General features: G+C 38.1%; 1 protein-coding gene across 18 annotated transcripts in view; it reads left to right on the forward strand.

Annotated features, from left to right (window-relative positions):
• Positions 1–25176, forward strand: part of PPHLN1 (periphilin 1) — a 247493-nt gene that overhangs the window by 119920 nt on the left and 102397 nt on the right. For all 18 annotated transcript variants that reach the window (XR_006204793.1, XR_006204796.1, XR_006204792.1 and 15 more), the window contains one exon: positions 24961–25172. Coding sequence is in view for 12 of the 18 variants with exons in the window: in XM_042946278.1 (XP_042802212.1) it covers positions 24961–25172 (212 nt within the window). In the remaining 6 variants the exon portion in view is untranslated. The remainder of the gene's footprint in view (positions 1–24960; positions 25173–25176) is intronic.

Below are 25176 nucleotides of genomic sequence, written 5' to 3' on the forward strand. Positions count from 1 at the left end.
AGTGTTTAAAATTTTTTCTTAATATTTATTTATTTTTGAGAGAGAGACAGAGCGTGAGTGGGGGAGGGCCAGAGAGCGAGGGAGACACAGAATCTGAAACAAGCTCCAGGCTCCGAGCTGTCTGCACAGAGCCCGATGCAGGGCTCGAACTCACAAACTGTGAGATTATGACCTGAGCTGAAGTCAGTCACTTAACTGACTGAGCCACCCAGGCACCCCTTTGTTAAGTTTTTTTAAAAATTGAAACCTGGATTACAGTTCTTTCAGGTTCTAGTTATTTTGTAAATATGATATAGCCATAGCAAGTTATCGCCTAAAATATTCACAGGCACTGTCTATGTAATGAAATGATTGATTCATTTATTCATTGTGTATTTTTTAAACTATTACATGGTGTTGTGAGAATGAAAGTGAGTAAAAGCTAGTAGAAGGAGGTTATGTTCTTTGTGGTCAGAGAAGGGAAAGAAGAAATACTCTGAAATAACTAATGTAGAGGAGAGTGGGGTGGGTTGTACTTTCTGTGGTAAGTAATGACACTGAAGGAATTCAGAAGAATGATGCTAAGTAGGATGATGAGGACAGACTGAGGAGGAGGGATCATTTGTGTTGAATCCTGAAGGCGGGTTAGCATTTCTGTGGGAAGAGATGGATAGAGCTGAAGGCAGACTATTTAAGTGGCTGGCACATGATAAGCAAGTGCATGGTATGCAACTGACGAGGCCCTTCTGGCTGAAGCACAGGTACTAGTGGACATCTGAGTTGCTGGAGTCTGGCAGACAGCGAGTGGGAATAAAATTGCATAGAGGTCAGGTCTAGAGAGAAATTTGGAGGAATCGTTGGCATAAAAGTGATCTTTGAATCGGGCTTTGGTTTCTTGTTCCTTGAAGAAAGTTTTATAGGCAGGGGGGATGATTCTATTTCAGGTGTGACATCAGCTGGCATTGAATACATAGAGAAAAGGTAAGAGGCAGCAGAGAGGAGTTGGACGGTTGGTGTGGCACAGCTTTTGTATGTTTCTTCTTTAAAACCTGAGGTGAGGGGTGCCTGAGTGGCTCAGTTGGTTAAGCGTCTGGCTCCAACTCAGGTCATGATCTCATAGTTCATGGGTTTGAGGCTTGCTTTGAAATCTGTGTCTCCCTCTCTCTCTGCCCCTCTCCTGCTTGTGCTCTGTCTCTCTCTGTCTCTCAAAAATAAATAAACATTAAAAAAAAAAAACACCTGAGATGAAAGGAAGGGAGGTAGAGAGTTTGGGATTATGCTTGGGTGAATAATTGCGGTGGGGGTCTTCCCTAGAAGCTTCCCTAGAAGCATAAAATGCTGTCCCTAGAAGGTCACGCATCTTGGAAACTCAGTGCTGAACTACAGCTCAATGAAATCTTGTTGAAACTTATATTCGTTAAGACCTTTAAAAAAAAAGGAACATGATCTAGTTTTAGCTAAATCTAGTATGTGTGTATATGAAAATGAATGCTGCTTTTGAAATTCAGTGCATGCAATGTCTCTTTTCATTTAAATAAATATTTCCTGTATTTTCTTTTAAATGATTTTATGAAGATTTTCAGTGGAGCCCTGTACATATTAACAATTTCAACATTTCCTTTGCTCTTTTCCACCATTAATTTACTTATTTCATGAGATAGGTGTAAATTACATTGTGCCGTCTACCTGACTCTCAGGCAGTTTTTCATTTATGGCAAGTCATTTACTATAGTTAGATAAATCATGTTAATATGGGTGTGTTTTATAACATTATAGGCTTTTCTGGAGGCTTTTTTTTTTTTTTTTTTTTTTGAGGTATAATCAGCATGTTGTTCACATCCTTTTAATTGTTTTTGTTTCCAGAGGCTTTACATGAATTTTTCATTTTCGAGGTATAATTGACATATTATCCTTATCATCTTGTTATTATTATTGTTGCCATCTTGGTAAGTGTGAAGTGGTATCTTATGGTTTTGATTTGCATTTCCCTATTGGTTCATGATGAGCACCATTTTCTGTGCTGATTGGTCATTTGTATATTTTCTTTGAAGAATTATCTACTCATTTTGGGTCCATTTTACAATTAGGTTGTTTTTTTGTTTTTGAGGTTTAGAAGAGTTCTTTACACATTCTGCTACTGAACTCTTTATCAGATATATGGTTTGCAGTATTCCATTCTTTTGATAATATTCTTCAATGTTCAACGTTTTAATTTTAATGATTGTTTTTTTGTTTTTGAGGTTTAGAAGAGTTCTTTACACATTCTGCTACTGAACTCTTTATCAGATATATGGTTTGCAGTATTCCATTCTTTTGATAATATTCTTCAATGTTCAACGTTTTAATTTTAATGAAGATAAGCCAAGAATGCAAGGCCCTGACCACCTTTTACCCATGAATTTGTAGTGAGCAGTCTTGAAAGATAAGGTAATGCCTTCCTCTGTGTCAAAGAGCAGGCTTGCTTTTTGCCTGGTGTAAAAATAGTGGCTTCCCCAAGTTCAGTGTTCCTTAGTTCTGAACCAAACCCACCCTGTGTGTAGTATTGATCTTGGCTTATATAACATCACTTCTGTGGGACTTGGTACCACGGGGAGCTGGTGCAAACAAGCCAGTGCTGTGTTGCTTGCTGTGCTGAGAAAAAAGTTGTTTGTCCCAGGAGTCTTGTGTCTTCTACCAATATCCATAAAATACTAACAGTCTAACTTACTAGCTTGTAAGTAGGGTAAAATCTGATCCCAGACTTAAAACCAGTGTCCTCAATATTTCTGCTCCCATTTTTGTATGTAGTTAGTCTTCTGGTCCCTTGGGTCTTCCTTCTTGCTCTCTCCACCACTTTACCTTTGCAGGTTGCCATCACTGGCTGCTGCTGGGCCACGTTGCTTGCACCATCTTCCATAGGTCTATCGCTGGTTGTGGAACTTTCGGTTTATAATGAATCTTTTTCACTTTCTGTTTTATGTGTTTCATGTTGTAGGACATTACATACTTTATAAATCCAACGTATATATATTAGGGTTTCATATCAAATAAGTGTGGGATCATTGGAAGCAACTGGATTAAATAACAGCTAATAATGGAAAAGGGAATATATTGTTTTCTGTCATCCTCCCACACCCCCACCCTCACTCTGAAAGTTACCACTTTCTTATTTAATAGAGCCACTTACCTGATAATTTGTCCACATTTTAAGTGTGTTATCACCTATTCATCATGGTTCTATATAGATAGTGTTTTTATTATCTCTTTGTTCAAAACACACTTGTAGACAAAATTCAGAATAGATTAGAATCCATTTCATTTTATATTCAAGGAACATGTCCTACTTTACCAAGGGTTATTAATTTAGACTGTATGAGGTAGTTTTTAACAGTAATTTTCCCCCTGTAGTTATGAGGTCTTAGAATAAACTTGAGGATGGAACTGATATAAAGTATTAAATAGTATTTGGAAATATGGAACAAGAGGGGCAGCTGGGTGGCTCAGTTTATTGAGTCCGATTCTTGATTTCTGCTTAGGTCATGACCCTGTGGTCATGGAATTGAGCCTTGTGCCGGGCTTCATGCTGAGCGTGGAACCTGCTTAGGATTCTCTTCCTCTGCCCCTTGCCCCTGCTTGTGCATTCTCTCTCTCTCTCTCTAAAATAACAACAACAACAAAAAACCCCAACTACAACAAGAGTGTCACTAAGTGTCCAGCATACTTTATTTTTAAATGCTGAAGGTTTTTTTTTTTCTGTATTCACATATGAAAAAATTTTTAATGTTTATTTTTTGAGAGAGAGAGAGAGAGTGCAAGCTGGGGAGGGGCAGAGAGAGAGGGAAACACAGAATCCGAAGCAGGCTCCAGTCTCTGAGCTGTCAGTACAGAGCCTGATGTGGGGTTTAAACTCATGAACCATGAGGTCATGACCTGAGCTGAAGTCTGATGCTTAACCGACTCAGCCACCCAGGCGCCCCAACATAAGAACATTTTGATTAAATAGTTCAATGTTTTTATACCTATTAATTTTTTTTAAAACACATTTAATTTGTAATTTTATTATAGTGATTCTGTCTTCTTAGGTAATACACAATTTTAACAGAGAAAAATACTATCAAACATTTTGATTTATTAGTTTAGTGGTACAAATGCTTACATGTTTACTTTGTATAGGCCACTGCTTATATCACTGGCTTCCACTCTAGTGAGTGAGATAGATGCACAAGAAGATGGCCTAGTATGATATGTTCTGAAGTTGCATAAAATGCTGTCGGAAGACAAATAAAGAAGCATTTACCCTGTTCTGGGGTTTTATTAAAGATTTCCTGTAGGAGCAGATAATATGAACAAAACTTGAAGGAAAATTAAGAGTTAACCAGAAGAAGAGTAATGGGAAACATGTTCCTGCAGAAGGAGAGGCATAAGCAAGCTGTATAAAGCAGGATGTGTAGAGGTATTAATGGATGCTCATACGTGACCTAGGAAATTGTGGATTTTAAATTATAGCTAAAAAGTCTGAATAAGCAGTTCTAAAAATAGAGCTTTAGTATATTCACAGTGGGGAGCTCTTGGAAAATTTTAACTTGGTATACAGGCTAAGGTAACCCAATTGGAATGTTTTGTTTTTTACTCTAAAGGATGACTTTTTAAAGGTGGCACTGGAGATGGAACAAGGAATGAATACGTGAAGTAGGGGGTTGGAGAAAAAGGGTTAAATTTGATAAATGCTCAGGAAGTGAAAAATCAACAAGATGTGGTTGTTGGATGTGGGAATAAAGACAAGGGAAACATCCGGGTTTTTGTTTACTGTGTGTAAAATAATACCATTACCTGAGATTGGCATATAGAAGGAATGGTTTCAAGGGAGGAGCTACATTCAAAATTGAGATTGTCCAAGGAGAGGATGTAGTTAGACAAGAGCAGTGAACCGAGGTCAGAACCCTCGGCTTTTATGTAAGTGATGGAAAATAAAAATTTTTAAACCACATTTGGGGTCATCAATGTCTGATGCAACTGAGTACTCTAGTAATATAAAGATTAAAATATCTCTTGGTTTTATCTGTGTCAGGATGAATGAGATGTGAGGGGATAGATTGAAACTGGGTGGATAAGTTTCCAAAAAATACTTAGATGGAAAGTAGGGAATGACATTTATGTTCAAAATGCAGGGGACTTACAGGTATCCGTGAGGTGAAGGTGGAAAAGGACAATGGCTAAAGGAAGATCACCTAAAACTTTTTTAAAAGGTGATCAGCGACTTGAGCATATTTATAGGTTGAAGGGAAAAGAGAAAGGTTGAAGGTATAAGGCAGAAAAGGGAAAACTGGCGAAGCAAGATGTATGAGGACCAGGATGAACTGCATTTATTGAAGGGCTAACTTTCAGCAGGGGGCAAAATCATATCCTGGGAAAGAAAGGATGAAATTAGGGATGGGGCAGATGAAGGCAAATTGGGGAAGAAGGGATTTGGACTGGCAGCTGAGGTGGTTCATATGTGAAGACCACTGTATTTTTTAGGAAAGTTAGGTCACTAAGAGGGGAAGTTTTGGTGCTAGATTAGAGGACTTTGGGAGAATTATCAGGGTATAGAAGAGTTGCTGATGTGAATGGAAGATTGAGCTCGGTAATGATACATAAAAATATTACTAGTGGAATTGAAGGCACAGTGGAAATTAGAGACCATGTATCCATAGAGGGTCCAATCTTTAGACCTTGTGACAATCAACTATACTAGTGAAGAAATCACATATTTTGGAATTAATTCAGGTTTGGGGTTGGCTAAGACGATGTATCAGAATTGCCAGGACGGAAAGTTGTTGGTATTCATCATGGATCAAATACTACAGTTGAGGCTGAAAAGGCTGTATGTGAGGCTAGGATGGGGCTCGTGAATTGCTAGAAAATATAGGAGACTTACTGGTATCCATGAGGTGGAATTGTTGTAGCAGTGGCAAAACTGAAGGATAAGAATGCAGTATTGGATTCTGATGAAGAGCACTTGTGGATAGTAAGTAAGTGGCAAGGTTTAGAATTCAAGCATGTGGCTAAGATATTGTGAGGAGGTAGGAGGTAGTCAGAGAGTTACTACAACATTGCACAGATGATCCACATGAATTTTGAAAGTCACCCATGATGTGCATAGGATATGTTACAGTGTAGACTATGTCATTGGGTTTAGGATATGTGGGAAAGTTATCAGGAGGTTGGTATTGTGGGCAATCATGGGATAGCACAAACTTAAGTAGTTTGTTGGGCTCTTTCCCCCTTTTCTTGGAGGATGCAGGATTTAGAATATAATCCTGTCTCATATACTTCAGGACCTTGAGTCAGTCATCAGTGTGTACTTAGTACTCAAGAGTTTTACAGGAGGTATTTGTGTTCAAATACCGGGTTTCACTTAAAGAAGTTGGAGGGATTGGTTTATGAAGAGGCTGAGGATGTAAAAGCATTTACAAGATCAACTCAGATTACTGTATTTTGTTATTTATGTATATACAAATACAGTTATTGAGCGTAAAATACTTGTAATACTTAGAGGAAAGCAGTTAACATATTTGTTTATCTGTGGTAGTAATGCCCCTGTCTGTTAGTGGAAATAACTCGTGTATCTACAGAGGCCATTCAGGGAATGTAAACAAATGTGGGGGGTCAGATTGGAGCAAAGCTGATCTTTGCTGTTTGGGAATATAAGCACACCATGACCTGCTTCAAAAGAAGTCAGAAATCAGATTTTTAAACGTTAAATCTCTTGAGTTTTCGGTGTTTACAACTAAGTAAAACCAGAGTTTACAATCTCTTAAGTAAGGCAACAATCTGAGACTATGATTTGAAGAGCATGTAATAGCAGTTTGTCTAATACGGTGGTTTATGGTGGAGTGACAGCAGTCCCCAAACCGTAGGATAATGTTAACAATGACTTCCCGGCACCTTCTCTCATTTATGGTAACTTCATCTAGCTTTGTCCTCAGCAGCAGTTATTTCCTTTGCTTATGTTTTTAAAACTTGTGTTCATAAGATTCATAAGAATCACAGAGAAGGTCATTAAAAATAAAAATGTCCAGGGTGCCTGGGTGGCTCAATCGGTTGGGCGTCCGACTTCGGTTCTGGTCATGATCTCGCAGTCTGTGAGTTCGAGCCCCACGTCGGGCTCTGTGCTGACAGCTCAGAGCCTGGAGCCTGCTTCGGATTCTGTGTCTCCCTCTCTGCCTCTCCCCACTCATGCTCTGTCTCTCTCTCTCTCTCTCTCTCTCTCTCTGTCAAAAATAAATAAACGTTCAAAAAAAAATTTTTTTTTAAACAAAAATATCCAGGCTTTGTCTTAAGAGATTCTGATTCAGTAAGTGGAGACTTGGAATCTGAGTCTCTAGCCCCCTGGATGATTGTGATACTGTAGGTCTGGAGACTGAAGTTTGAGAAACACTGACCTATACTGTGCTGCTGATGATAGATAAATCTGTATCTGTAGCCTTGGCTTCTTTTCTGAGATCTACATTTCTACGTCCATCTATTAGACACATCTTCATTTGGGAATCCCACACTTTCATTAAAATGAGACATCATTCTTGGAAAGACTTTGACTACTTCTCCACACATCTTAGGCACATAGGTGGACTACATTTCCCAGTCTTCCTTCCTGATAGTTGTGGCCATGTGGCTAATTTATCTCCAGTTCTAATGGGTATAAGTAGAACTCTTCCACACACATTTACCTTTCCACATTTTGTGAGGTGGGCCCTAGAATGGAATGACAGCAGTCGTGTGATCTTGGAAGCCACATGTTGAAATAGAGGGGTCAAGCCTGGGGTCTTAGATGATTGTCTGGAGCAGAATCTCTCACTCTGGAACGCCGGCCCTAGACTGTTTTGTGACAGATGAACTCCTTTTGTGTAATGACTCAAGATTACATTTTTCAGTATTTATGTTATAGCAGTGTAGGCATATCTTGACCTCTATAATAGTCAGCACCATTGTAGGTGTTAGAGATCAAATGTGATCAGCTGTGAATAACACAGATACCTAAGGCCTAGATTCTAACTGGGAGATCTCTCAGTCCATATCTCATACCTAGAATGCTTTTGACATAAAGATGTGGTTTTGTGGAAAGAGCTCTGGACTTGGGCCACCAAACTTCTCAACTCTGCTGCAAGATTGTTTGATTTTGGGGTACATACAATAAAGGGTAGTGTGGGAAGTCACAGGGCCCCTGGTACTCTTGTTTCCACATTTAAGAGAAGACATTTGAGGTCTGCACTTATTTTTGTTTGCAGTGTAAGTTACCAAGCCTCTTTCTCAAAATGATTCTTGAAATCTTAATTCTTTTTAAAGTTCCTGTTGACTAGAAATGAAGTAGCCAGTATTTTGTGTGGAATAATTGTACATGTTGTATGTGGTAGGTCCTGAATAAGAAGTAAACTGCCTTCATTCTCCCCCTTTTTTCTCTCCCCCCTACTTTACTGAATTTTACTCTTAACCAGTAAATATACCCATGGAAACTGAGGGGTCCATCACAACTTGTCTGGTTTGACTGGTGTGAGGGGCTAGAATTACCTCGGGGGTGTATATTTGTAAGGGGAGAATCATGAGCTTCATAAATCTACATTTGAAGCCAGCATCCAAAGTATTTATAATGTAGGTGGTCCCAGGAACACATTTTGAGAAACAGTTCTTTGTAGGCCATTAGTTCTTCCCATCTTCCACTCTCTTGGTGACTTTTCCTTCTGTACATGCCTAGAATTATGGCTGAAATGTTAGTGATACAGTCGAAGACACTATCTTAACTCTCAAGTTATGTACTTTTTTAGTAATAAAAAAATCACGGGGCTCCTGGTGGCTCAGTGGGTTAAGTTTCTCACTTTGGCTCAGGTCATGATCTCATGGGATTCGTGAGATTGTGGGTTTGATCCCCATGTCAGGCTATGTACTGACAGCATGGAGCCTGGATCCTGCTTCATATTCTGTCTCTCTCTCTCTCTCTCTCTCTCTCTCTGTCTGTCTCTCTCTCTCTGTCTCTCTCTCTGTCTCTTTCTCTCTCTGTCTCTTTCTCTCTCTGTCTCTCTCTCAAAAATAAATAAGTGAACATTAAACAAAATTTTTTAAAAATCGGGGGTGCCTGGGTGGCTTAGTCTGTTTAGCAGCTGACTCTCGATTTCAGCTCAGGTCATGATCTCATGGTTTATGAGACTGAGCCCTGCATTGGGCTTAAGATTACCTCTCCCTGTCCCTCTACTCCTCCCCTGCTTGCACGCATACATGTTCTCTCTCAAAAAAAAAAAAAAAAAAATCCGTTAAATATGTGGGCTTTTTTTTCCCCCCTTTGAGGCTTCATAGTAAGCATTTCAGTTGTACTGTTATATATGTAAAGATTCTTTTGATTTCCCTTGTAATTTACTGTATTGAATCCATTATATGTTTGATGTCCTCATTTTCAACATGGCTAGAAACTCCATATATGATTTTGAAGTTTTGAGGTAAAGTTTTCTTTTTTTTTTTTTAAACAGTTTTTAACGTTTATTTATTTTTGAGAGGGAGAGACAGAACGCAAGCAGGGGAGGGGCAGACAGAGAGAGGGGGAGACACAGAATCCAAAGCAGGCTCCAGTCTCTGAGCTGTCGCCACAGAGCACGATGTGGGGCTCGAACCCATGAACCGCAAGATCGTGACCCAGGCCGAAGTCAGAAGCTTAACTGACTGAGCCACCCACGTGCCCCGGTAAAGTTTTCTTTGTATGGTAAATGGAACTTCATCATATTTGCAGTGCAAAGTTTTTACCCTGTGATTGTGTAATGGAATTGGCATTAAAAATGTGCCCAAGTTTCCAGTATCCCATTACTCTGTTCAGTAGGCTTTAGGGCCATTGTGAAAACAAAAACCAAAATTCTTTCTTAAAATCAGGATGAAACTTGCACAAAAAAAATTTTACTGGCTGATGTTGATTGAATTTTATAGCTAATCATGAGTGTTGGGACTAACATGTGGTTAAAGAAAAAATGTGTGAATAAAGTTGTGATATTTCTATCAACCAGTCTTTCCCTTTTAATTTTTTGGGGTTAACGTATAATAACCTAGAGATTCATGTTTTGTATTCTGAGAACTTTGTGACAATTGTATACATACATTGTTCTTCAGGAAACAGGACTATATTTTAAGAATGTCTAGCTTAAATTCATTTTACTTCTGTAACTTTAAATACATAGATTTTCATGTTAAAAATGGGTTTTTTACATTTGAAGTAATTTTAACAAATCTTAACTAATGGCCAGGAAAACAGAAACCGCTAAGTATGTCAGAGGGTTTGAATCATTAGCTGTCCAGGGTCACCTTACAGAATTTAGGTCATATGAAGCCAGGCTAGTTTATTTCCAGCTCACCCTGCTGTTATTGTGTAGCCCTTTGAGCTTTCAACCCTTTTTCCTTTGTAAGATCTGGACTGTTTTTATATCCTAATCCTGTGAAGCCATCAAAATTATTTTTCAGAGCGGCTGCTTCTGAAATTGGCAGATCTATAAAGAGTAAAGTAGTTCAAAAAAGACAGGTCCAGATCTCTTAGCTTCCTATTTGTCTTGCATATTGATATCAAAGTTCTTTATTGTTAGCTCTCATGATTCTCAGCAAGTTTGCTTAAAGAAAAAAAAAAAAAAACAAACTCCAGTGTTCCTGGATTTTCTTTAGCATTCCAGTTAGAATTACCCAATTCCAAATTTTTGGATATAGAAGTATTTTTTTGAATGTGGCAGTGGTGTTTTGTTGAAGTAGCAAAAATTGATGTGCATCTTGAAGTAATGATATCTTTGCTTTGAACTCTGAGAAATAGAAATATTTTTCAATGGTATGCCAAAAATTTTATAGTAGAAAATGTCTATTAAATATATGATACAGAATTAAAACCCTGAGTGAGTGCACAGAAATATAAGCTGTTAGACCAAGGGCAACAGAATGCTTAAATTTTTTAAATTTATAATTATTTTTTTGTTTATTCATTAGTCATTTGAAAGCATTTAGTAGCAGGCACCAAGATTTGGGAAACACTGAGAAGAAAAAAAAAATCTTTAAATTTAGAGGCGCCTGGGTGGCTCGGTTGGTTAAAGCATCTGATCTCAGCTCAAGTCATGATCTCACATTTTGTGAATTTGAGTATGAAGCCTGTTTGGGATTCTCTCTCCCTCTCCCTCCCCCACCCCCTCCCCATCTTCCCCTGCTTACATCCCCCCCTCATAAATAAATAAAGTTAAAAAAAATCTTTAAATTTAACCTTTCGTTATAAAGGGTTATTTTTTTAATGTTTTATTTGTAAAGGATTGTCTTTGAATCTGTTCACTGACTTCTGTGGATTGGGTAAAGAGAATCATGATATTTGGAAAAAATGTTAAGAATTGCAGTGTTAAGGTAACATTTTTCTGAATAAAGGAAAAGTAAATAAGAACAAAACTAAATAACAGCATAATATAAGTTGCAGAGAGAATATCCTGAGGTGGAGCATCCAATTTATGTTGCACTGATTTCTCAGTGGTCCACTGGGCAGATGACTTGACACCATGTTGGTGGATGAATGCCACGGTGATCAAAACAAACCATTAAAATGTATTAATGATTTAAATCTTTTTTTTTTAATGTTTATTTATTTTTGAGGGAGAGAGGCAGAGTGCGAGCGGGGGAGGGACAGAGAGAGAGGGAGACACAGAATCCAAAGCAGGCTCCAGGCTCCTAGCTCTCAGCACAGAGCCCAACGCGGGGCTCAAACCCATGAACCGTGAGATCATGACCTGAGCCGAAGTCAGATGCCCAACTGACTGAGCCACCTAGGCGCCCCTGATTTAAAATTTTTTTTTTAATGTTTATTTATTTTTGAGAGAGAGAGAGAGTGTGTGTGTGTGTGAGCAGGGGAGGGGCAGAGAGAGAGGGAGACACAGAATCTGAAGGAGGCTCCAGGCTCCCAGCTGTCAGCACAGAGCCCGACTTGGGGACCAAACCCACAAACTGTGAGATCATGACCTGAGCCGAAGTCAGACGCTTAACTGACTGAGCCACCCAGGCGCCCCTAAAATGTATTAATGATTTTCAGACAGTAAGTGGTCTTACAATTTGTTTTTCCTTAAAATAAATACTAAAAATGAAAATTCTTTTCTTGGGGCACCTGGATGGCTCTGAGTTGGTTGAGTGTTTGACTCTTCATTTTGGCTCAGGTCATGGTCCCTGTGTTGGGCTCTGTGCTGAGAGTGAAGCCTGCTTAAGATTCTCTCTCTCCCTCTTCCCCTTTGTCCCACTTGCGTACTCTCATTCTCTAAAAAAAAAAAATTTTTTTTAAATTTCTGTTCTTAAAGGTAAAAGTTCTGTTTATATTCTTAAAAATTCCTTTCACATCATGTTAAATGATAAGGTATATTTTTATCACATTTTCATAAACACTCAGAGCATCTAACAAATATGAAATACACAGATTAGGGTGTACAGCTCTCTGAGTTACTATAACTGTAACCACAATCCAGGTTAAGAAATAGAATATTACTTGCATTCAGAAGCTTTCTCATGCCCCTACTCAAATTTCTTCTTCCTCTCCAAAGGGAGTCATCATTCCAACTTAAAGCAATCTTTTTTCTTTTTCTTTTTCTTTTTCTTTTTCTTTTTCTTTTTCTCTTTTTCTTTTTCTTTTTCTTTTTTTACTGTATGATTCCATTTATTTATTATTATTATTATTATTTTAACTTACATCTAAGTTAGTTAAAGCATATAATGCAATAATGATTTCAGGAGTAGAATACAGTGATTTATCCCCTGCATATAACAGCCTGTGCTTATCCCAGCAAGAGTCCTCCTTAATGCCCCTCGCCCATTTAGGCCATCGCCCCACCCCAAGCCCCTCCAGCAACCCTCAGTTTATTCTCTGTATTTAAGAGTCTCTTCTGTTTTGTTTCCCTCCCTGTTTTTATATTTTTGCTTCCCTTCCCTTATGTACATCTGTTTATATCTTAAATTACACGTATGAATGAAGTCATATGGCTAATTTGGCTTAGCATAATACACTTTAGTTCCATGTGTGTTGTTGCAAATGGCAAGATTTCATTCTTTTTGATTGCTGAGTAATACTCCATTGTATGTATATGTGTGTGTGTGTGTGTGTGTATATATACACACATATATATATGTATACATATATATATGTATACACACACACACGAACATATATATATGTATATATATATATATATATATACACACACACACACACACACACACACACACACACACACACACACATCACATCTTCTTTATCCATTCATTCATCCATCCATGGACATTTGGGCTCTTTCTATTCTTTGGCTATTGTCGATAGCACTGCTATAAACATAGGGGTGCATGTGCCCCGTCTAAATAGCACACCTGTATCCTTTGCTTAAATACCTAGTATTGCAATTGCTGGGTTGTAGGGCAGTTCTATTTTTAACTTTTTGAGGAATCTGTATACTGTTTTCCAGAGTGGCTGCACCAGTTTGCATTCCCACCCACAGTGCAAAAGAGATCCTCTTTCTCTGCATCCTCGCCAACATCTGTTGTTGCCTGAGTTGTTAATGTTAGCCACTCTAACCAGTGTGAGGTGGTATCTCATTGTGGTTTTGACTTGTATTTCCCCGATGATGAGTGATGTTGAGCAGTTTTTCATGTGTCTGTTAGCCATCTGGATGTCTTCTTTGGAAAAATGTCTTTTCATGTCTTTTGCCCATTTTTTTCCACTGGATTATTTGTTTATTGGGTGTTGAGTTTGATAAGTTCTTTATAGATTTTGGATAATAACCCTTTATCTGATGGGTCATTTGCAAATATCTTCTCCCATTCCATCAGTTGTCTTTTAGTTTTGCTGATTGTTTCCTTTGCCATGCAGAAGTGTTTTCTTTTGATGAGGTCCCAGTAGTTCATTTTTGCTTTTGTTTCCCTTGCCTTTGGAGACATGTTGAGTAAGAAGTTGCTGCAGCTGAGGTCAAAGAGGTGTTTGCCTGCTTTCTCCTCGAGGATTTTGAATGACTTCTTGTCTTACGTTTAGGTCTTTGATCCATTTTGAGTTAATTTTTGTGTATGGTGTAAGAAAGTGGTCCAGGTTCATTTTTCTGCATGTTGGTGTCTAGTTTTCCCAACACCACTTGCTGAAAAGACTGTCTTAATTCCACTGGATATTCTTTCTTGCTGACTTAAATCAATCTTAATAGTAAATGGGAAAAATTACCAGTGTTGTGACTTAAAATTTGTCAAAATGTTAAATTAACCTCTCCTGTCAATTAGAGATGGCTTAGAGAAATGAAAAAAGTGGTAAGCTAATATTCACTTAGTACACTGTAATTTAAAACATTGGAAACATTGACAGTTAAAGAGTTTTATTTATTTGTAAAAGCTTAACATTGAACAATTCTCATTGTGTAACTTAAGATATGGAGCAAGTGTCTTTTCTATGCCTTGGTGAATTATCATACTCCATTCTTAGTTTGGATCAGTTTCCAACATTTTATCCTTTGCATTTTCATTGTCATGAAGTATCTGTGAGAGTTCCTTTAATGTGAAGTTTTTTTGTTAGAGTAGTATTTTCTGTTTTTAAGGCCATTGAATCCTAGCAATTTCCAGCCCAACCCAAATTGTTAATTATTCATGAGGAAGCTTATGTGTCTGTTTACCCTTATTTTCACTGCTGGATGGGATCATCTGCCTGTTTGATTAGGAAAACTTAACAGGTTATCTTAAATACTTAGTGATGTGATACCTGGTTTTGTTTGTTTTCCATTGAATTGTCTTCATATCCTTCACCATTTTTATTGGTATGTCCATCTTATTGAGTGGTTTTGTTGGCATGCATTAAATTCTGAAACATTAATATTTAAGACTTTGCCATTGGTGTTGGGATTTTCCCTCTTCATTGGAAATTTGCTTTAAATCTAATCATAATTTTTAACTTTAGAGCCCCCTTTTGAACATTTTTAAAAAAAATTTTTTTTTTTTTTTTTTTTTTTGATGGGGCACCTGGGTGGCTCAGTGGGTTAAGCATCCAACTTCGGCTCAGATCATGATCTCATGGTCCATGAGTTTGAGCCCCTTGTTGGGCTCTGTGCTGACAGTTCAGAGCCTGGAGCCTCCTTCGGATTCTGTGTCTCCTCTCTCTGACCCTCCCCCGTTCATGCTCTGTCTCTCTGTCTCAAAAAATAAACATTAATTATAAATAAATAAATAAATGTTTATTTTTTTGAGAGAGAGCACAAGTGGGGGAGGGGATGAGAGAGGGAGATACAGAATCAGAAGCAGGTTCCAGGCTCTGAGCTGTCAGCACAGAGCCCGACACAGGGCTTGAACCCATGAACCTTGAAATCATGACCTGAGCCAAAGTCGGATGCTTAACCAACTGAACCACCCAGGTGCCCCAGCTTTAGAGCCCTTTTTAGCATGTAATTTAAAACCTGCTATTTTGATACAGAATGATTTGTTTCCTATAGACTTATAATTAGTATTTTTTCTCATGAGAGGTCTTTCTCTTCTGTCCCTTCCTTGCAAACATTTAGCTTTTTAACCAGCCTGAATTTATCATGATATGTGTTACAAGAAGGGAATCAATCGTTCTTCTCCCTAAATTGTCTCAGAGTTAAGGTAAAATGTTTTAAAACTTGAGGATCCATGTGTTTGGGGAAGGTTAAAAATGAGATCACTGCAACAGAACGACGAAAACCTAAAACTATAATAATAGATACCATTCATTGCAAAGTTGCTGTGTTCAGAGAAGTAAGGAAAATGAAGCTCAGAGAGGTTTAAGTAAATTAAGGGCAAAAGGCCATGTATAAGCAGAAGAACTAACTTTTGAATCTGTATCTGCCTGTACGGTATGTTCTGAGAAGTACCACTGTAAATAAATATGTTTAATTTTATTAAACTTAGTGTTTCCCAAAGTTATTTACCCATAGAACCCCTCTTTGGATTTTGTGGTGAGATCAAAAACACCAACATCTCGTGGGTTAGTATTTTTTGGAACATATTTTGAGAAGGGCTTTTTATTATGAAGTCAGGTCTCTGGTAAAAAAGAAGGTGTAAGTCAGCTAAAACATATTCTTCTATCATGGTGTAATTGCTTTCCAAAATATAACTTCTAAAGTGCAAAATTTTAAGATACTAGCAAGGGCTGGGGTCAAAAAAAATCCCAATACATTTCTTTGTATTCTGTGAGGAATATGAAGCTGTAAGTAACCTCTTTATTCTTTGTTTGAAAACAGTCAGGAGATATGTAATTGTTGAGGTCAGGGATCAGCAAACTACAGCCCATGGGCCAAATCCGACCAACTGTCTTTTTTGGTAAATTTTATTGGAACACAGCCAGGCACGTTTGTTTACATATTGTTTATGGCTATTGTTGTGCTACAGTAGAATGTTGAAGAGTTGTGGATGGAGACCATATAGCCCACAAAGTCTTTGGCTCTTTACAGCAAATTTTTGTTGACCCCTTGCCCCCCCCCCCCCCCCCCAGTTTAGTGAGTGGTCTTTTTGCCTACTTTTTATTTTATATGTGCTTCATCTGTGTGTACTCTCTGAATTCCATAACTGAAGTTCTTGACATTGAATTATCTACAATTCATCCTCTGTAAAGGAAATTCCTTGGGAAATCAAGTTGAAGTGTTGTTCCAGAGGTTTTATTATTATGAGTAGGTTTTAAACTCCTAATATGGAAGATTCCATAGTTTTGCTTTTCTGAAGGATAAAGCTATCAAGTAGTTATACTGGCACATTTAGCTATTTTTTGTTGCAAACCTTTATTGATTTGATGGAAATACTGTCAGAAATAGCTAACATCTGGGGTGCATGGGTAGCTCGGTTGGTTGAGCGTCTGACTTCTGCTCAGGTCAAGATTGCACAGCTCGTGAGTTCAATCCCCTCATCCCCTCATCAGGCTTATTGCTGTCAGTGTAGGAGCCTGCTTTGGATCCTCTGTCTACCCCCCCCCCCCCCATTGCCCCTCCCGACTGCATTCTCTCTCTCTCTCTCTCTCTCTCTCTCTCTCTGAAGATAAACATTAAAAAAAAAAAGAGAGAAATGGCTAACATCTGTTGCGTGCTATGTATCAGGCTCTTTTCTAAGCACTTTACATATGTTATCTCATTTACTCCTTGTAACAACTCTGTGAGTTAGGTAATACTATCCCTACTTTTATAGATGAGGAAATTAAGGCATGAAGAGTTAAGTAACTTGCTTAATGTCATAAAGATAATAATGACTTTGGAAGGGTCTTTCAGTACTTGGACGGCTAGTTCACGAAGGCTTTAATATGCCTTAACCCCTTTTCTCTACTAGGTGATGCTTCTGTAAATCCCTGTAGGTAAGGCTAGTATTTGAAACTTTGGTGCTCTATAATTCTGTAAACTCTCAGAAAACCCTCTGACTCATCATTATGCCCTTCACATCAACATATGATGCTTTTACAGAGCAGTTAGTCTGATCACTATAAACATAAATCACATCTTTTCACAACTTGTTCTTTGTGAGGTTCCATTTCTTTTATTATATCTCTGCTCACATATCACCTTCTCAGAATGGTCCTCCCTGACCATTTTAACTAAAAGAGCCTGCCTCACATCCACTTTATATTATGAGTCACTCAGAAATGTTTTATATTTATAGGCTGTTTTCTCCATTAGAATATAAGCTTGGGGCAAAGACTTTGTCTTTTCATTTCAAAATAGAGTGGATATATTTTCTATCATTCTTTCCATCCCTTTGCTATAACCAGAACCTAACTTCTGTCACAACCCACTTGCCTCCTAATTCCTTGATTCATGAGTTGAGTTCTGGCATACTTCTTATTACCTCCGACAAGCCACTGTTCCAATGTCATCTTGGAATGTCCCCATTTATTCCACATTCTTCCCACCTTTGTACTCTTTGGTAGTTTCCAGGACCCCATTTTTTCTTCCTTGATGATTATAATTTCTGGCTCACAGTCTTCTCTGTCCCTCTCCTTCCTGATTTGATGATAATTTTAATAGCAGTTCTTTCTTTTGTTTTTCAACTCTTATCTTTAGGTATCCACAGGTATGGTCTGATGCTACAGTCATCACTGGGACTTGTTCTGCCTTTATCATGAGCTCTGAATTTCTGCTTTTGACTTAGGAGTAACGTGCTTATATATGTTAGTGAAGTTCTGTAATTCAGTCTTTATGAGATTTATGTGCATCGGGATCAGCTGCGGAGCCTTGGTAAAGCCCAAATATACTGGGTCATGCCCTCAGAGATTCTGATTCGGTAGGTGTGGTTTGATGCCCCTTAATTTGCATTTCTGTCACTTTCCTAGGTAATATTGAGCCAGGTCTTTGAACCTGCATTTTCAGGAACACTGCTCTAATTCATACTTACCCCGCCCTCTTCTACTCTGCCTCAAGTTTCCATTCACATTCTTGATTTCTTTACTTTCTATTGATGATTTCTATGATTCTTTACTCAGGTAAATGCCTTCTAAAGAGGGATTTCTCATGTTTTCTCTTCTTGAAATGAACATTTTTCTCTTTACCCTTTTCATGTTCTTTTTTCCTTCAGTGCCATTCTCTTTTACCTTGTTCCTTTGTCTCATGTTCTCCTGTTGATTTTTGGCTCTTTATCAGTTAATATTTTGCATCTTAGTTTAAAAGTTTCTCTTACAGTAAATTGACCTTTTCCTTCACCCTCAAGATATGATCAAATAATCCCTTTCCTTCAAAATATTGTTCTATTTCTCTTTTCCTTCCTCTGCCAAACTTTTGGAAGAAAACTAGTGGCTTAACTCCTTTAGTATATATATCTTGATTTCTTTTCTTCTTTTTTTTATATTGATTTTTTTCTTATGAAATTTATTGTCAAATTGGTTTCCATACAACATCCAGTGCTCATCCCAACTGGTGCCCTCCTCAATGCCCATCATCCATTTTTTCCTCTTCCCCACCCCACCCCCCATCCACCCTCAGTTTGTTCTCTGTATTTAAGAGTCTCTGTGGTTTGCCTCCCTCCCTCTCTGTTTGTAACTATTTTTCCCCCTCCCCCTCCCCTCTGGTCCTCTCTTGAGTTTCTCAGAATCCACATATGAATGAAAATATATGGTATCTGTCTTTCTCTGCCTGACTTATTTCACTTAGCATAACACTCTCCAGTTCCATCCACGTTGCTACAAATGGCCAGATTTCATTCTTTCTCATTGCCAGGTAGTATTCCATTGTATATATAAACCACATCTTCTTTATCCATTTGTCAGTTCGATGGACATTTAGGCTCTTTCCATAATTTGGCTACTGTTGAAAGTGCTGCTAAAAACATTGGGGTATAGGGGCGCCTGGGTGGCTCAGTCGGTTAAGTGTCCGACTTCGGCTCAGGTCACGATCTCGTGGTATGTGAGTTCGAGCCCCGTGTCGGGCTCTGTGCTGACTGCTCAGAGCCTGGAGCCTGTTTCAGATTCTGTGTCTCCCTCTCTCTCTGACCCTCCCCCGTTCATGCTCTGTCTCTCTCTGTCTCAGAAATGAATAAATGTTAAAAAAAACAAAAAAAACAAAAAAAACAAAAAAAGATTGGGGTATAAGTGCCCCTATGCATCAGCACTTCTGTATCCTTTGGATAAATTCCCAGTAATGCTGTTACTGGGTCATAGGGTAGATCTATTTTTAATTTTTTGAGGAACCTCCACAGTGTTTTCCAGAGCAGCAGCACCACTTTGCATTCCCACCAACAGTGCAAGAGGGTTCCCATTTCTCCACATCCTCACCAGCATCTATAGTCCCCTGATTTGTTCATTTTAGCCACTCTGGCGTGAGGTGGTATCTGAGTGTGATTTTGATTTGTATTTCCCTGATGAGGAGCGACGTTGAGCATCTTTTCATGTGCCTGTTGGTCTACTGGATGTCTTCTTTAGAAAAATGTCTATTTGTGTCTTCTGCCCATTTCTTCACTGGATTATTTGTTTTTCGGGTGTGGAGTTTGGTGAGCTCTTTATAGATTTTGGATACTAGCCCTTTATCCGATATGTCATTTGCAAATATCTTTTCCCATTCCATCTGTTGCCTTTTAGTTTTGTTGATTGTTTCCTTTGCAGTGCAGAAGCTTTTTATCTTGATGAGGTCCCAATATTTCATTTTTGCTTTTAATTCCCTTGCCTTTAGAGATGTGTCAAGTAAGAAATTGCTGTGGCTGAGAGGTCAGAGAGGTGTTTTTCCTGCTTTCTCCTCTAGGGCTTTGATGGTTTCCTATCTCACATTCAGGTCCCTTATCCATTTTGATTTTATTTTTGTGAATGGTGTAAGAAAGTGGTCTAGTTTCATTCTTCTGCATGTTGCTGTCCATTTCTCCCAGCACCATTTGTTAAAGAGACTTTTTTCCATCGGATATTCTTTTCTGCTTTGTCAAAGATTAGTTGGCCATACATTTGTAGGTCCAAATCTGGAGTCTCTATTCTATTCCATTGGTCTATGTGTCTGTTTTTGTGCCAATACCATGCTGTCTTGATGATTACAGCTTTGTAGTAGAGGCTAAAGTCTGAGATTGTGATGCCTCCCGCTTTGGTTTTCTTCTTCAATATTACTTTGGCTATTCGGGGTCTTTTGTGGTTCCATACAAATTTTAGGATTGCTTGTCCTAGCTTTGAGAAGAATGCTGGTGCAATTTTGATTGGGATTGCATTGAATGCATAGATTGCTTTGGGTAGTATTGACATTTTAACAATATTTATTCTTCCAATCCATGAGCAGGAATGTTTTTCCATTTCTTTGTATCTTCTTCAGTTTCCTTCATAAGCTTACTATAGTTTTTTCAAAAAATAGAAAGGGAAGGAAAACTTCCAGACTCATTCTGTGAGCTAACATTACTTTGATTCCCAAAACAGACAGAGACCCAGCAAAAAAAGAGAACTACAGGCCAATATTCCTGATGAATATGGATGCAAAAATTCTCAACAAGATACTAGCAAATCGAATTCAAAAGCATATGAAAAGAATTATTCACCATGATCATGTGCGATTCATTCCTAGGCTGCAGGGCTGGTTCAATATTTGCAAATCAATCAATGTGATACATCACATTAATAAAAGATAAGAAGCATATGATCGTGTCAATTGATGCAGAAAAAGCATTTGACAAAATTCAGCATCCTTTGTGAATAAAAACCCTCGAGACAGTTGGGATAGAAAGAACGTACTTAAACATCATAAAAGCCATTTATGAAAATACTGATTTCTTAAAATCTGCTTTGGTTTCCAAAGTTTTATTGGACAACCCATTCACTGGTCACGTGACTCCGAGGTCTTAAATGTAGAGATCTCTGCCAGTCTGTACAGTACTTTATATTAACTCTCCTTTACCCTTTAAAATTTCTGTTCCTTTGCTTTGTAGTCAATGCTTTTCATTTTTGCTTTTCTGATTACTTCTATTTTTATTCACAATAATACCCTTTAATCCTTCTCTGCTTTTTCTTGAAGTGTGGAATACTTTCCCTACCATCTAAATCTGTGCTATCTAATATGATAGCCAGTAGCCAAATGTCCCAGTTGCAATATGGCTAGTTCTGACTGAGATAATCTAATCTGTGAGTATATAATATGTACTGGATTTTCAAGATGTAAGATGAAAAAGAGAATGTAAAATGTTTCACTAAGTTTTAAAATCTTGAATATATGTTAATAATATTTTAGATATACTGGCTTAAATAAAAATATTGCTAAAATTAGTTTTACCTGTTTCTCTTTTTAAATATAGCTATTACACCTGTGGCTTGATTATATTTCTGTTCAGCAGTGTTCATCTTTCCTTAAAGATCCTCCAGATGAGTTTTCCATGTAATATACATTTCTCTTCTGAATTACAATACCAGTTCTGGAACATTTATTCCCCACCCCCCACCCCCCATAACATACTAAGCTTCTTTAGAACCAGGGTAATTCCCCATAGTGCTTTACATATACTGGGATATAGAGATAAAAGAGATAGAAATATGAAAAAATGTATATACATACAAAATAACATGAATAAAGGACTTGGCTAGCATTATCACTTTGTCAAAGAGGATACTTACAGTAGATAATGACTGTTGTGAGGTTTTTGCTAAATATGATGGGAAATATGAGAGCTTGATGTGAAGGGGAGGTGAGACTTTGCTCTGAGATATTAAAAATCTAACATGTACTTACCCCAAGCATATTCAGTCACCCCAGGCCACGCTGGTGGTTCTGAACTATGCTGTTGTGATTTTACCGCCATCTGGTGTCAGGATTAGGAAACTGTAGTTCAGCCTTTTGCCTACTCCCTTACCCTGCCTCCTGCTGGAGAAAAGTAGGCACTCTTTCCTCTGCATATGAGCCTGTATCTTCACACCCTAGATAAGTTATCAATAAGAACTCTAATTTCATTGTAGGAAACCTTTATTCTCCTCCTCGGAGTAGGCTTTCCTTGGCTTCCCTAGTAACTTACCAGTTTCCCTCATGTTTCTGTGGCTATTCTGTTTCATTCTCAGATAGCCCATTTCTCTCCCAATGTAGTAATTTCCTAGTCCTAAGTGTTCCCTTAATCTAGTCCTAGATTCTAGGTCCTACCCAAGGCTTTAAATAGAAAAAATTACATAATAATCTATTTATAGAAAAATTTATAGTTATAGGCAAAAAGGTTCTTCTAATCTTGACATTGGTATGTCATTGGTAGGCAACTGCCTACTAAGATGTTACATGAGCATCTCAAGCTTAAAATATTCAAGGCTAAATGTGGATCTCCTACCCCACCCCAGTTTCTCAAATCTGTTTTTTTCATTTCAGTAATCCATCATGCCAGGATTCTGGGAGTCATCTTGGCAACCCCCATCTCTTACTCTCATTAGTCAGACATTCACCATGTTCTATTGAGTCTACAAAGATACATTCTTGTGTGTGTTAAAGTAGTCCCCTGTTCTGACCTTATCTAAGCTACCACTGTCTTTTGTCTGCCTAAGCTCCTAATTAGTCTCCCTGCCTATACTCTTGACTGCATTCACATGTTTTATTTATTTATTTTTAAATTTTTAAAAATGTTTTTATTTATTTTTTTGAGAGCGAAGACAGAGTGTGAACAGGGGACAGACAGAGAGAGAGGGAGACACAGAATCCGAATTAGGCTCTAGGCTCTAAGCTGTCAGCACAGAGCCTGACACCAGGCTCAAAATCAGGAACTGTGAGATTATGCCTGAGCCGAAGTCAGATGCTTAACCAACTGAGCCACCCAGTCACTCCTATTTGTTTATTTTTTTAAGTAGGCTTCACACCCAGAATGGGGCTTGAACTCACAACACTGAGATCAGTGCTTAGCAACTGAGCCACACAGGTGCCCTGCCCCCTATGTTTATTTGTTTAATATCAGCCTCTCCTAGCCTGAGAGTTCCATGATGAGGGAGGGACTGCATGCATTTGGTTCACCATTGGGTCCCCAGCACCTAGTATAGTTCCTAAGATGTGGGTAATGCTTATATAGTCACTTGGTTCTCAGTGATGTTGATATGGCTCCTGTTGTTTTGGTAACTCAACTTGAATGTATTAGAATTTCTTGAATTCTTTATTTTGGCAGTAGTTATTTTGTCAGTTCATTTATCATGAATGAGTTTTAGTTATTTTCTACTTTGGTCCAGGAAACTCAATTGTACCTGTAAGGACAATATGTATTGGGTATTAATCTGCCAATGACAACTTATATATTAGGGACTGCTGATCAATATACTGAAATTATTTTCTTTTTTTTTAAGTGTATGTTTATTTATTTTGAGAGAGAGAGAGAGAGAGAGAGTGAGAGAGAGTGTGTGTGTACAAGCAGGGGGAAGAGCAGAGAGAGGAGAGAGAGATAATACCAAGCAGGATCCACACTGACAGTGATGTGGAGCTTGATCTCAAAACCCGTAAGATCATGACCTGAGCTGAAATCAAAAGTTGGACACTTAACTGACTGAGCCACCCAGGCACCCCCTGAAATTATTTTCTGAGAATTTGAAATTACAGGCCAGTGGCTTATCTCTCAGCATTCTTCTGTCTGAAATGCAGTGTTCCTTAATTTTAATATGGAAGTATACTTGCTAAATCTTCAATTCAAACCTGTTTGACTCCGGGTGTTCCTTTAAATAGAGGCCCAGGTCTTGATAGTTTTAGTAATTTTGGTTTGCTTTGATATTTTAAAGTTGGTTTTGTTTTCTAAAGTTTTAAAACTCAGACTTAATTTCTGCTTTGAATTGATTATATTGCTTAATAAGGAAATTCAATTTGTAAAAGTAGAGGTGAGTTATTATAAGCTGTTGTTTAGAGGTAAGCAACAATCTGTACACTAAGGATGCAAACTCAAGAGAACAAGGACTTAATAGGTATATACCAGGGTTTCTCAACCTTGGTATTACTAACATTATGGGTCAGATAGTTTGTTGTTGTTGTTGTTGTGTGTGTGTGTGTGTGTGTGTGTATGTACATATGAGACCTGTCCTGGGCATTGTAGGATTTTAGAGCATCTCTGGTCCCTACTCACAAGTGGCAACCCCTCCTCTCCAGCAGTGACAACAAAAATGTCTGTACACATTGCCAACTGGCACGAGGGAAGCAAAATCATAGCAATTAAAAAACCAGTAGTATAGACTATAGAAGAGGATCATAGTCTATTAAATGTCTTGGGAAATCTCTGGCATTCTCTAGATGTCACTGAGAATGTGGTAGCTCTGTGGAATATTGCTAATGGCAAATGGAAGTAAAGACTATAGGACTGTGTTTTTCACAGTTTAAAATTTCTGTTTGCTTAGAATAAAGTAACTTTTGCCCTTAACTACTTGGTTCTACCCCAAACTGAAGAAATGTAGCATTCTAAATCACATTTCACCAATAAAATTTCATTTTGTGGACTGACATTAGAAGTTTGGTGGTGATTAAAAAAAGGGAGGGAGTGGGGAACCAAGATTACAGTAAAGAGCAGCTTGTAATCAGAGCTTTTGCCATTTGTATTGTGTATATATAACTTACAGGATATAATTCACTTTTTCTTTCCCCAAAGGGACATGAGAGACGGCTTTAGAAGAAAAAGTTTCTACCCTTCCCATTATGCAAGAGACCGATCTCCTCATAAAAGAGACCCTCCTTTTTTCAGAGAATCGCCTGTAGGTCGAAAGGATTCTCCACACAGCAGGTCTGGCTCCAGCGTCAGTAGTAGAAGCTACTCTCCAGAAAGAAGCAAAACGTACTCTTTCCATCAATCTCAACATAGAAGTAT

The sequence above is a fragment of the Panthera leo genome, chromosome B4 (genome assembly GCF_018350215.1).
Source record: "Panthera leo isolate Ple1 chromosome B4, P.leo_Ple1_pat1.1, whole genome shotgun sequence".
NCBI classification, from domain to species: Eukaryota; Metazoa; Chordata; class Mammalia; order Carnivora; family Felidae; genus Panthera; species Panthera leo.